Source organism: Chaetura pelagica, unplaced genomic scaffold, assembly GCF_000747805.2.
Source record: "Chaetura pelagica isolate M959 unplaced genomic scaffold, ChaPel_1.0 scaffold415, whole genome shotgun sequence".
Lineage (NCBI taxonomy): Eukaryota > Metazoa > Chordata > Aves > Apodiformes > Apodidae > Chaetura > Chaetura pelagica.
This window is the reverse complement of record NW_009953398.1, coordinates 604,243-616,878: the sequence shown is the minus strand read 5'-3', so window position 1 is coordinate 616,878 and position 12,636 is coordinate 604,243. Positions and strand designations below refer to the sequence as shown.

General features: G+C 57.3%; 1 protein-coding gene across 1 annotated transcript in view; it reads left to right on the top strand.

The window, feature by feature from the left end:
• MYH7B (myosin, heavy chain 7B, cardiac muscle, beta) overlaps positions 1-12,636 on the top strand; it is a 27,844-nt gene that overhangs the window by 13,724 nt on the left and 1,484 nt on the right. Inside the window, exons 17-36 of the mRNA XM_009998390.1 lie at positions 377-453; positions 1,852-1,939; positions 2,880-2,997; positions 3,571-3,694; positions 3,777-3,913; positions 4,348-4,603; positions 5,165-5,407; positions 5,780-5,956; positions 6,297-6,442; positions 6,898-6,988; positions 7,596-7,985; positions 9,120-9,246; positions 9,642-9,760; positions 10,001-10,197; positions 10,400-10,749; positions 11,297-11,421; positions 11,656-11,771; positions 11,872-12,064; positions 12,148-12,351; positions 12,462-12,587. Of these exons, the coding sequence (XP_009996692.1) occupies positions 377-453; positions 1,852-1,939; positions 2,880-2,997; positions 3,571-3,694; positions 3,777-3,913; positions 4,348-4,603; positions 5,165-5,407; positions 5,780-5,956; positions 6,297-6,442; positions 6,898-6,988; positions 7,596-7,985; positions 9,120-9,246; positions 9,642-9,760; positions 10,001-10,197; positions 10,400-10,749; positions 11,297-11,421; positions 11,656-11,771; positions 11,872-12,064; positions 12,148-12,351; positions 12,462-12,587 (3,404 nt within the window). The remainder of the gene's footprint in view (positions 1-376; positions 454-1,851; positions 1,940-2,879; positions 2,998-3,570; positions 3,695-3,776; positions 3,914-4,347; positions 4,604-5,164; positions 5,408-5,779; positions 5,957-6,296; positions 6,443-6,897; positions 6,989-7,595; positions 7,986-9,119; positions 9,247-9,641; positions 9,761-10,000; positions 10,198-10,399; positions 10,750-11,296; positions 11,422-11,655; positions 11,772-11,871; positions 12,065-12,147; positions 12,352-12,461; positions 12,588-12,636) is intronic.

The following is a 12,636-nucleotide window of genomic DNA, read 5'->3' as shown; positions in this document are numbered from 1 at the left end:
ACCCAGCAGCTTGGGCAGAGGGAACATCCACACTAACCCCTAAAAACCTCTCTGGCCTGGGTACTCTGGACATGCAGTGCTGGCCTAGGGGCTTTAGATGGGTATTTAGGACCAGGCTGAGCTTGTGTGGTGCTGTAGAGCTGTCCTGGTGGCCCTGCAACTTGGGGTGTGTCCCTTGTTACCAAGAGCTAAGGATCAACACCCAGAGCTGGGTGCTGTGGGAGATGTCTTGGTGGTCTGCAGCAAGGTACTACCATCCCAGCTTCACAGAGAGCAGGGGCTGTGGGCCTTTCGGGGGTGTTTGAGGGTGCTCCCAAGTCCTCCAAGTCAAGCAGATGTTTGGCTGGTGTCATTGATCACTATTTCCACCCAACAGATGAACCTCACAAGCCAGGGACCAAGGAGAAACGTAAAAAGGCAGCATCTTTCCAAACAGTGTCCCAGCTGCACAAGGTAAGAGCCAGTCCCTCATCCCAGGCCATGAGGGAAGTGTCACTCAGTGTCCCAGGGTCAGTCCCACTTCCCTGCCAAGACTCTGGGGTATCTTCCACATGAGCTATGGGGCCTGAAGGACCACCAGGGCTCCTGGAAGACCACCACTAGGCAAAAGCTCCTAACACCCTTTCATCCCTGGGCCTGGCAAGGTCCCAGCCATGTCCTGGTGCTGCTAGGGAAGGACACGAGGCTCCTGGCTGGGAGGCCAGTGACTCCCTTGGAGCTTGTGCTGCTTCTGTTGTGCCTTCACCTTTGAGAGAGCGGCAGTTAAGACTTGTAGTGATGTTTAGATAATGTATCACATGAACATCACTTTAAGTCTGTGCTTCTTCTCTCCTCATTCTGGCCGGCGGGAAGGACAGCCCCTTTGGGCAGAAGAAAACAGAAGAGAATCTGAGCAGGCAGTTCTCAGCAGACCAGGGAGGTGACCTGAGCTGTTTTACAGCTCAGGATAATGCATCCCTCCATTCCCATGCTGCCCACAGCAGTTATTTGTCCACCCCAGAGCTTAAGCAGCCAGAAAACAGCACAGAGGGGGGTGTGAGCCCAGAGCTGTGTCCTGCCATGGCAGCCTTGTGGGGATAGGGTAGCACTTGTGTCTGAACCCCTGTTCAGGGACATGTGGGACTTCCTTCCTCCTGGACAAGTCACAGGCTGTGGGGAATGGTGGCTGCAGTGAGAAGTTACTCCATGATGATGTGGAACTGTGGGAAGGTGTTCCCTTCCCCAAGCTGGTCCTGGACAGGCTGAGCTTGTATGAGCAGGAGAAGGCAGCCTGAAAAGATCAAGGGTGTAGGTGCCTTTCCCACAGGAAAAGGCAGGGCCATGTCTTGGCTTGAGCCCTGTCTTGGACAGATAAGGAGGCCCAGGCTGGACCTGTCACAGCTGAAGGGCCTGGGCAGCACCGTGGAGGTGCAGGGAAAGCCTGATGAGATGAGGACTGCAGGCAATTGTGGGTGCCAGCAGTAGATTTGCTGGGTGCTGAGCACAGGACTGATGGGCACCAGCAGAGCTGTGGACCAGGAATATGCCCCATCCTGTGTTCCTGGCTCTCCCCTGCAGCAAAACTTAACCTACAAACACTGGGGAAGCACCTGGCTCCTCTGGCATAGCAAAGCCTGCAGATGCCATTTGGCATGTCTGCCAGCCCAGTTTCCTCTGCCACTGCTGGGTGGGGGATGTCCTGTTGGCAGGAGAGCACAGGGAGCAACCAAGCAGGAGGAAATTCCCCCTGTCTCATGAGGAGTGGTAAGGGGCTCTCAGTGCCTGCTCTCTCCCTGCCTGCGGAGGGAAAAGGTTGGAGAGAAGTGAGCAGAGCTGTCACCTCATGCCTCATCCCCTGTGTCTGCCCTACAGGAGAATCTCAACAAGCTGATGACCAACCTACGCTCCACTCAGCCCCACTTTGTCCGCTGCATCATCCCCAATGAGACAAAGACCCCAGGTATGCATGGACTGGGGCAGCACCCTGGCACTTCCCTGGGTCACATCCATATGTGGGAGCTGGCAGGGACCCCTGCACCCACCTTCTCCCCAGCACTTTCCTTGCAGCAGTTCTGCTGCCACTGAGCTGGCCCCATCTCAGTGGGCAAACCCCTGTGACCCACACCAGTGTCTTCTCCTGGGGAGAAGGAGTCTGTGGCTGTGCATTGGTGTATCTGGAGTATTGTGTCCAGTTCTGGGCCCCTCAGTTCCAGAAGGACAGGGAACTGCTGGAAAGAGCCCAGGGCAGAGCCACAGAGATGCTGGAGGGAGGGGAACATCTCCCTGCTGAGGAAAGGCTGAGGGAGCTGGGTCTGTTGGGCTTGGAGAAGAGGAGACTGAGGAGCCACCTCATCCATGGGCACAAATCTGTTCAGGGCAGTGTCAGGAGGACAGAGCCAGGCTTTGTGCAGTGATGTCCAGTGACAGGACAAGGGGCAGTGGGTGCAAACTGGAGCCAGGAGGTTCCATGTGAATCTCAGGAAGAACCTCTTTGCTGTGAGAGTGCCAGAGCCCTGGGCCAGGCTGCCCAGAGAGGCTGTGGAGTCTCCTTCTCTGGAGACATTCCAACCCCCCTGGCCACGTTCCTGTGTGATGTGCTCTGGGTGCCCCTGCTCTGGCAGGGGGGTTAGACTGGGTGATCTTTCCAGGTCCCTTCCAACCCCTGAGATTCTGTGATTCTGTGATTGGTGGCTGGGCTGCCTTGCACTTGTGTGTACCAACAGCAATGGATCCATCTCTCAGGCTGACTCTCACCAGGCTGCAGACCTGGTGCTCAGCACAAGTCTACAGGACATGTTATCACCTGTGTTCAAAACCACGGGCTGTTTCCAGAGTTAAGGCTTGTGCTGCAGCTCCTTTTCCTCTCTGAGTGTCTTACCCAGCCCTGCTCTCCCCCACAGGAGCCATGGATGCCTTCCTGGTGCTGCACCAGCTGCGGTGTAACGGGGTCCTGGAGGGAATCCGCATCTGCCGGAAGGGCTTTCCCAACAGGATCCTCTACGCAGACTTCAAGCAGCGGTAGCTCCCTCTTCTTCCCTGCCCAGCAGCCCCTGCTTTCTGAAGGCAGACAGACCTGCCCTGCCTCTCGCCTGCTCCCCAGCTTGTGCAGGGCTGGTCTGAAGCACCACAATGAGCCCTGGGGGTGCACAGTTTGGGGCAGCTCTGGTTTGGTGCCAGCTGCGCTGAGACACCAGCTGGTGCTGTTTGAGATGCTGAATGCAGAGCTGGTGCAGGTGGATGATGGCACGGCTGGGGTCTTCCAGTCCTGCCTCAGATTTCTCTCTTCCCTTTGGATCCTCCCAGTTCTTTACATTGGCCCCATCTACCCTGTTTGGCCTGGGCCTGCCCAGGCACACTGAGGACAGTGGCCTTCTCCTACAGAGTCTTCCTTGTGTTCAGGGACTAAGAGCTGTCAGGATTCCCTGGTGTCTGCCCTGCAGAAGATCCTTCCTGGATCATACATGGCTCCAGCCTGTGCTGCAGCCACATTCTTCCAGGGGGAGCTGGCATGGCTGGGGTGCAGGGATGATGATGCCATCAACTCTGTGCTGGGGTTCTCTTGCATGTCTTCCCTCTGCTTTGTCCCAACAGCTACCGTATCCTGAATCCAGCAGCCATTCCAGATGACAAGTTCGTGGACAGCAGAAAGGCCACAGAGAAGCTGCTGAGCTCCCTGGAACTGGACAACTCCCAGTACAAGTTTGGTCATACCAAGGTGTGAGACCAGGCAGGTTATGTTACCCCTGGGCCCTTTGCCCTCTCTGCTGCTGACCCTGCTCTTGCTCTCTTGCCTGCAGGTGTTTTTCAAGGCTGGTTTGCTGGGCTTGCTGGAGGAGATGCGAGATGAGCGTCTGGCCAAGATCCTGACCATGCTCCAGGCCAGAATCCGTGGGCACCTCATGCGCATCGAGTACCAGAAGATCATCAGCAGGAGGTAGGTAGAGTTGTGGGGGGAGGCAGAACTTGGTGAGCAGCTCTCCTTGTTCCTTCTGCACATTTCAGTGGGTTTGGTCCGTGGGGTTTGCCTGTGGCTGGCTGTGCGTGGGGGAGGCCCTGTCCTGTAGGGATGGAGGCAGATCTGTAAGAAGCCTGAGATGGGTCAGGTGAGGAGGGTCAGTGTATCTGGGTGAGGGGATCCTTTGGTTTTCACTGGAAGATTGAGAGGGATGCAGAGACCTGACAGCCAGGCCCCACCACCTGTCCCACTGCAGGGTGCAGACAGTGTGCCATTCATTCAGCACTCTGCCATCTGACCTCCTGGGGGGAACAGAGCTGTGCCCAGGTTTGCAAGAGCCAGATCTCTGCTGCAGTGAGGATGGGAGGATGGGAATCTGCATCCATGATGATGCTGTGCTTGTGTCCCTCCAGGGAAGCCCTCTATACCATTCAGTGGAACATTCGGGCCTTCAATGCTGTCAAGAACTGGTCCTGGATGAAACTCTTCTTCAAGATCAAGCCTTTACTCAAGTCTGCTCAGACTGAGAAGGAAATGTCCAACCTGAAGGAGGAGTTCCAGAAGCTGAAGGAGGCTCTGGAGAAGTCTGAGGCAAAGAGGAAGGAGCTGGAAGAGAAGCAGGTCTCCATGATCCAAGAGAAGAATGACCTGGCTCTCCAGCTGCAGGCAGTGAGTGCTTCACCCTCTCTCTGGAAGTGTAAAGAGGATAGTTCAGAATCCATGGGTAGGAGAAGGAGCAGAGAGTGCCAGATCCCTCCTTCAGTGTTTTGCAGTTCTGAGATGCCCTCATTGCCACAAGCTCTTTGAATGGCAATGTCAGAGTTGGTACAAACCTGAAGCAATGTCACAGACTTGCCACCTCAGGGCTGCCATGGGGATACATGTTCCCTACTTCCCGAGAGGGTGATCTCCTCCCATGGGGGGTGGGAAGGATGAGAATGGTTGCTCACCAAGCTGGGGCTAATCTGTGCCATTTCTGTACCACAGTGGTGTGTTTCCTTCCTCTGCAAAAGGTAGTTGCAGTAGCTCTTTGACCTTGGTTAGTGGTTGTCCTGTGGGCCTTGAAAACATGCAATGACTGGACCTCTTTTGTACACCTGAGCACCTTGGGCTTGCTCTGCCCCTTCCTCGAGGAGAGGTGCTTCTCTGGGCCAGGAGAGCATGGCTGAGAGCCTGCTGCTGTGCTCCTGGGGCAGTGGGTGAGCACTGGCTCTCCTGTGCCTGTCCCAGGAGCAAGACAACCTGGCAGATGCAGAGGAACGCTGCGACCTGCTGATCAAGTCCAAGATCCAGCTGGAGGCCAAGGTGAAGGAGCTGATGGAGCGTCTGGAGGATGAGGAGGAGATGAACTCAGACCTCACTGCCAAGAGGCGCAAGCTGGAGGATGAGTGTGCAGAGCTGAAGAAGGACATTGATGATCTAGAAATCACACTGGCCAAGGTGGAGAAGGAGAAACATGCCACGGAGAACAAGGTAGCTGACCCTCTCTGGAGGACAGTCTCATTGCCCAGGAGCTTCTGTGCTTCTGGGGGCACCAAGGACAAGACTGCTGGGGCAAGGCAGAGTGCAGAAAGGTGTGGGAGAGGGCAGACCCCTCTGGTGTCCTGCCTCCTTGCACAGGAGTGGTGTGGGCAACCAGTTCTGTGTAGTGGCAAGTGATCTGGGGCACTGGCAAACCAGCTGGTGGAACCAGGCTGGCCAAGGGGAGAGGGACTGGCTGCTGCTGCTGTGCCAAGCTGCTGTTGGTCAGGGACTCCTGCCTTTTTATGGCTCAGGCTGCTGGATTAGCTTTGCTTCCCCTGTTTCTGAGAAGATGGACTTAATTTTTTGCCCCTGCTGATCTAGGTTAAAAACCTGATTGAAGAGATGGCTGCTCTGGATGAGGTCATTGCCAAGCTGACAAAAGAGAAGAAAGCTCTTCAGGAGGCCCATCAGCAAGCTCTGGATGACCTGCAGGCTGAGGAAGACAAGGTCAACACACTGACCAAAGCTAAAGTGAAACTGGAGCAGCAAGTGGATGATGTGAGTCATGGGCCAGTGACAGTGAAGTGAGAGAGGTTTGAGGCAGCCTCCAGGACAGCTCAAAGACCTGAACGGTATCTGGAGGGTGGGATTGGTTTTAGATCCCTGTTTAATATGATCAGTTGACTAATAACCCCGTTGACAAACTGCCCCTAAACCAAGAGGTGGTCCGGAGGACTCCATGGAGAGCAGTCCTGGGCTGAGGGAATGGGATGGGAGACAAACTAGGAAGCAGCTTTAGATCTTGTGGCTGCATGAGATTCCCACAGCAGTGGACATGTGGAGGTTGGGGCTACAGAGGGTCTTTTCCCTCCCTAGCCTGTCTCCTTTCATTGTCCAGCTGGAAAGCTCTCTTGAACAAGAAAAGAAAGTCCGTATGGACCTGGAAAGAGCAAAGAGGAAGCTGGAAGGAGACTTGAAGTTGACACAGGAGTCTGTTATGGATCTGGAGAATGACAAACAGCAGCTGGAGGAGAAACTCAAGAAGTGAGTGTGTGATGAGTCCAGGCAAAATGAGGGTTTGGTTTTCCTGGGCAGTGTGCAGAGGTGCTGGAGTTCATCATCTGCACAGACTAACATGGTCAGGGTGCCATAGAGCTTCCTCTGGGCAAGGGGCTGGAGAGGAGAGACTTGTCTGGCAGGATCCTAGCATGGAGCTGGGACATCAGCTCCAAGTACAGGCTTCATCACTCGTGTCCCATTCTCATTAGGGAGCTCCAAAACAATACCCTGGGGCCCCACAGGGTAAACCTCAGACCCAGTGTCCACTTTAATCCTTCCTGCAATCCATGTGCTGCCTCTGACCCCTGCAGTCCCCTTCCTGTGTGGGTTGGGTTGTTTGTCTCTGGACCTGGGTGCAGGGAACACCTGGCTTCAGTAGCCAGAGGGACTTGGCAGGACAGCATTTGTCTGACCAAAGGCTCTGCCTTCTTTCTGTACAGGAAAGACTTTGAAATGAGTCAGCTGAATTCAAGGATTGAAGATGGGCAAGTGACTGAGGCCCAGCTTCAGAAGAAGATCAAGGAGCTCCAGGTATGGTGGGAAGAACTGTTCTCACAGCCCAGGAGTCCTACATTTCCATCAGATGTCATGTGCTGGGGAATCTGCATGGGCCAGTCACTCTGAGCACAGGAGCTTCTCCTTGGCAGAAGAGTGGTGGAAAAACTCTGGCACTGTTGGCAGAACCAAAGCCCTCTGCCAAAATGGGGTGGACTGAAAATGAAAGACTAAAATATTGAGGTGAACCCTCGCAGCAGCACGAGGAACAGCTTCTAGGGTGTAATTCTCTGCCCAGTCTGAAACCTTAAATCCAGTGCTCAAACTCTGAAGATCCAAACCTAGTTTGTTGGGCTTCTTCCTGGCAGGGACAGGCCCCCAGGTCCAGGCAGTTTGCAGGGAGGCTTCCTGCTAAAGGGAGGTTGGTGTCCTGGATCCTGAGGGCAGGGTGCAGGGGATAGCAGGACAGCCTGCCAAGGAGCACCAACCGTGCCCACCTCAGAGAATCCCCAAGCAGTCTTTGCTCCAGACTGGTGGCCTGTTGCTCCCTAGGATCAGAAGAGACACTTCTCTCTACAGTGGGGAGCAAAACAAATAAATGCCAGAGCCCCACCAGGTCACTGCCTCGTTCTGTCTGTGCCAGGCGCGCATCGAGGAGCTGGAGGAGGAGCTGGAGGCCGAACGTGCTGCCAGGGCCAAGGTGGAGAAGCAGAGGGCAGAAGTGTCCCGGGAGCTGGAGGAGCTGAGTCAGAGGCTGGAGGAGGCTGGTGGGGCCACAGCCACCCAGCTGGAGATGAACAAGAAGCGGGAAGCAGAGTTCCTGAAGCTGAGGAGGGACCTGGAGGAGGCCACCCTGCAGCACGAGTCCACGGCGGCTGCGCTGAGGAAGAAGCACGCGGACAGCGTGGCCGAGCTGAGCGAGCAGATCGACAACCTGCAGCGTGTCAAGCAGAAGCTGGAGAAGGAGAAGAGTGAGATGAAGATGGAGGTGGATGACCTGTCGTCCAACATCGAGTACCTCACCAAGAACAAGGTGGGCACCGGCTCGTGGGGCAGGTTTGCGGCGTGTTCAGCACGGCTGCATCCACGGGGTGTTGTCCTGGGCAGCTCTTTGCCATGGCAAGGTCACAGAATCACAGAATCACACACGTGGTGGGGTTGGAAGGGACCTCTGGAGATCATCTAGTCCAGCCTCCCTGATAGTGCAGGATCCCCTAGAGCAGATCCCACAGGAACACATCCAGGTGGGTTTGGAATGTCTCCAGGGATGGAGACTCCACAGCCTCCCTGGGCAGCCTGTCCCAGGGCTCTGTCACTCTTGGAGTAAAGAAGCATTTTCTTATATTCAGGTTACACCTCCTGTGGACCAGTTTGTGCCCATTGCCCCTTGTCCTGTCCCTGGACACCCCTGAGCAGAATCTGGCCCATACTCCTGCCACTCCCTATAGATACTGACCAGCACTGATCAGACCCCCCCTCAGCCTCCTCCTCTCCAGCTGAGCAGCCCCAGCTCTCCCAGCCTTTCCTCACAGGCAGATGCTCCAGTCCCCCAGTTTATTGGCCTATGCTGGGCTCTCTCCAGTGATTCCTTGTGTTGAACTGGGGAGCCCAGAACTGCACACAGAGCCCCAGAAGAGGCCTCATCAGGACAGAGTAGAGGGGGAGGAAAACTTCCTTCAGCCTGCTGGCCATGCTGTTTTTAATGCCCCCCAGGGTGGCATTGTCCCTTTTGGCTGTCAGGGCACATTGTTGGCTCAGGAACAGCCTGTTGTCCACCAGGAATCCCAGGTCTTTTTCCCCAGAGCTGCCTTCCAGCAGATCACCCCTAACTTGTGCTGCTTCATGGGGTTGTTCTTCCCCAGATGGACTGCTCTACACTTGCCCTTGTGTCCCTATTTGTCACTCAGTATTGCTTGTCCCTGTGTCACTCTGGCAGTGCTTGCAGGAGGCTTTGCTTGTCCCAGTTGAGCCTGGAGGATCTGGGAAGACATTTCCTGGGAGACCAACTGCAGGGAGCCACTGTTAGCTCAGCACAGACAGGAGAGCTCCTGCCTTGCCTGCACATGGGATGCACTGAGCATGTCCCGGGGTGGGGCAGTGGCCGAGCCCCTCAGGGGGCAGCAGCTCCTCAGAGCTGCGGGTCTGAGGCTCTGCTTGGTGCCCGCAGGCCAGTGCTGAGAAGCTCTGCCGCACCTATGAGGACCAGCTGAGCGAGGCCAAGTCCAAAGTGGACGAGCTGCAGCGGCAACTGACGGACGTGAGCACCCAGCGGGGCAGGCTGCAGACTGAGAACGGTACGGGGGGGTGGCAGCAGGGGACACGTGGCTGTCCTGGGGCTGGGCTTGCTCTGGAGGGGCCGTGGTGCAGGCAGGCAGGCTTGTCCTGCTTCCCCCATGGACAACAGAAACACAGCAGGAGCTCCATCTGGAGTGGGGGGCAGTCTGGGCTGTGCCCCCCTCGGGTCCTGCAGAGGTGCTTGTAGCTTGGCAAGGAGAGGAGCTCTGTGGTGATGCTGGTTGTGCTGGGGATGTGCTGTGGGCAGAAGGAGGGGTTCCCACCTGTCTGGCTTTGGTGTGCACCTCTTGCCTGGGTGGGGATACTGCTGGATCCACAGGCTCTGGGGATGCAGGCTAAGGCAGATTGAAGCCTTCTGCCCCCAAGTAGCTGGTTTGGCTCTGTTTGAACCCAGGGGAGCTTAGTCGGCTGCTGGAGGAGAAGGAGTCCTTCATCAACCAGCTGAGCCGAGGCAAGACCTCGTTCACACAGAACATTGAGGAGCTCAAGAGGCAGCTGGAGGAAGAGACCAAGGTGAGGCTTCTAGGGCATGGCTGATCTCTGAGTATCACACATCTCAGGCATGTGTCCCACTGTGGCAGGGGCCCAGATACTTGGACTGGGGAGCTGGGACACACCCTTCACACAGGAGCCCCCAGGGCAGCTCTTAGCCTTGGTGAAAAACAGAAGTTCCCTTTCCCCTGTCCCCAGTCCCAGCACCATGGCTGGTGTCCTGGAGCCAGCTCCTCCTCTCATGAGCTCTCCCTTCCTCAGAGCAAGAACGCCCTGGCCCATGCCCTGCAAGCCTCCCGCCACGACTGCGACCTGCTGCGGGAGCAGTATGAGGAGGAGGTGGAGGCCAAGAGTGAGCTCCAGAGGAACTTGTCCAAGGCCAACGCAGAAGTGGCCCAGTGGAGAACCAAGTATGAGACAGATGCCATCCAGAGGACAGAGGAGCTGGAGGAAGCCAAGTGAGTCTCATGGCAGGAGCCTGTTCCTGGCAGGTGGCAGGTTTTTTGTTCAAGGATGAGGTTTTCCCAGCCCCCAGGGTGAGACTGCAGCCTCCTGCCCAGACTTGACTGGGTTGGGGCAGGCTGTGGCCTCCTCTCCTTAGAGCAGCAGGGTGGGATGACCCTCAGGCTGGGAGCACTCCCCCCTTGCTGCTGTTGGCAGGAAGAAGCTGGCCAGCCGGCTGCAGGAAGCAGAGGAGGCTGTGGAAGCTGCTCATGCCAAGTGCTCCTCCCTGGAGAAGACCAAGCATAGGCTGCAGACGGAGATTGAGGACCTCTCTGTGGACCTGGAACGTGCCAACTCAGCCTGTGCTGCCCTGGACAAGAAGCAGCGCAACTTTGACAGGATCCTGGCTGAGTGGAAGCAGAAGTATGAGGAGACCCAGGCAGAGCTGGAGGCATCACAGAAGGAGTCTCGAAGCCTGAGCACAGAGCTCTTCAAGCTCAAGAATGCCTACGAGGAGTCCCTGGACAACCTGGAGACCCTCAAGAGGGAGAACAAGAACCTGCAGGGTAGGACTGGGCTCAAGCTCCCCGCCTTGGACCCCTGCCCAGGGTCCTGCTCTCACAGGCAGCCCGTGGCTCCCCTGTCCTCAGCCACATGGTGGGATGGGGTCCCTTGTAGGCAGGGAGCAGACCTTGCTGCTCAGCCAAGTCTGGCCCATTTCCTACTTGGGGGAAAGCAGCCCAGCCAGGAAGCCAGCGAGTGTCCTACCCTCTTGCTGGGGACACTCTGGGCAGAGAGGCAGTGTCACTTGGGTCTCGTTTGCAAATGGTCCATGTTCTGCTGCTGAGAATGCCATGGTTGTGGCATGACACTGGCTTGGAGGTGTTGCTCTTGGACAAGCAGGTCTCCACAGGTCCTTAATGCCTCTCCCATGTCCTCTCCTCACTCAGAATGTCAGGGAGTGCAGCAGGGCCCAAAAATGTCCCCAGGCACGAGCTCAGCTGCTCTCTGAGGGGCTGGGGAAACATCAGCCAAGCCTGGGCGGGGGGAAGGGGAAGTCACCTGCATGGGGCTGGCCCAAAAACTCACTCCTGACCAAACTATCCCTGCCAGAGGAGATTGCTGACCTGACTGACCAGATCAGTATGAGCGGCAAAACCATCCACGAGCTGGAGAAGCTGAAGAAGGCCCTGGAGAATGAGAAGAGTGATATCCAGGCAGCTCTGGAGGAGGCCGAGGTGGGTCCTTGTTTCCCACTGATGATGGCACGTGCCTGCTGCCCTTGAGAGCCACAGGCCCACCTGGGGCAGCAACCCACACTGTGCTGGCAGAGCCCTGAGCTGGGCTGGCACCCCCGGGCATCCACTCTTGGGGGCTGTGCAACCACAGCAAGGCTCTCATAGCTGGGGCCATGTGGATGGGGACATCTCCTCCACCAGGGCCCACCTTCTGATGGCTGCTGCTGTCTCTAGGGAGCCCTGGAGCATGAGGAAAGCAAGACGCTACGCATCCAGCTGGAGCTGAACCAGATCAAGGCTGACGTGGACAGGAAGCTGGCGGAGAAAGACGAGGAGTTTGAGAACCTGAGGTGTGTGTGTGTGTATGGAGAGGGGACAGAGCTGGTGCCATGGCCCTCACAGGGCTGGGTGTCCCCAGCAGCTGGGGCTGATCCATCATCCCTCCCACAGGCGCAACCACCAACGTGCCATGGACTCCATGCAGGCCACCCTGGATGCAGAGGCCCGGGCCAAGAACGAGGCCGTCCGGCTGAGGAAGAAGATGGAGGGAGACCTGAACGAGATGGAGATCCAGCTGAGCCACGCCAACCGCCAGGCCGCCGAGTTCCAGAAGCTGGTCCGCCAGCTCCAGGCCCAGATCAAGGTTGGGTGGGATGGGCTCCGGGTGCTGTCCCTGCTGCCATTCCCAGCTCCCCCCGTCCCCGCTGACCCTGCGCTGCCCGGCAGGACCTGCAAATCGAGCTGGACGACACCCAGCGACACAACGACGACCTGAAGGAGCAGGCGGCCTCCCTGGAGCGCCGCAACAACCTCCTGCTGGCCGAGGTGGAGGAGCTGCGGGCAGCACTGGAGCAGGCAGAGAGGAGCAGGAAGCTGGCAGAGCAGGAGCTGCTGGAGGCCACGGAGAGGGTCAACCTGCTCCACTCCCAGGTGAGGAACCGCCGCGTCCTGGGTCTCTGCTGGAGCAGCAGGATCCCGGCTTGGCAGCTGGGCCGTGGGGAAGGGCTGGTCCCTGTGACCCTGCCCTGCTCTGTCTGCAGAACACGGGGCTGATCAACCAGAAGAAGAAGCTGGAGGCTGACATCTCCCAGCTGAGCAGCGAGGTGGAGGACGCCGTGCAGGAGTGCCGCAACGCCGAGGAGAAGGCCAAGAAGGCCATCACGGATGTAAGGGCAGAGGGGTGGGTGGGTGGGAGGAGGGGCTTGGGGCTTCTCC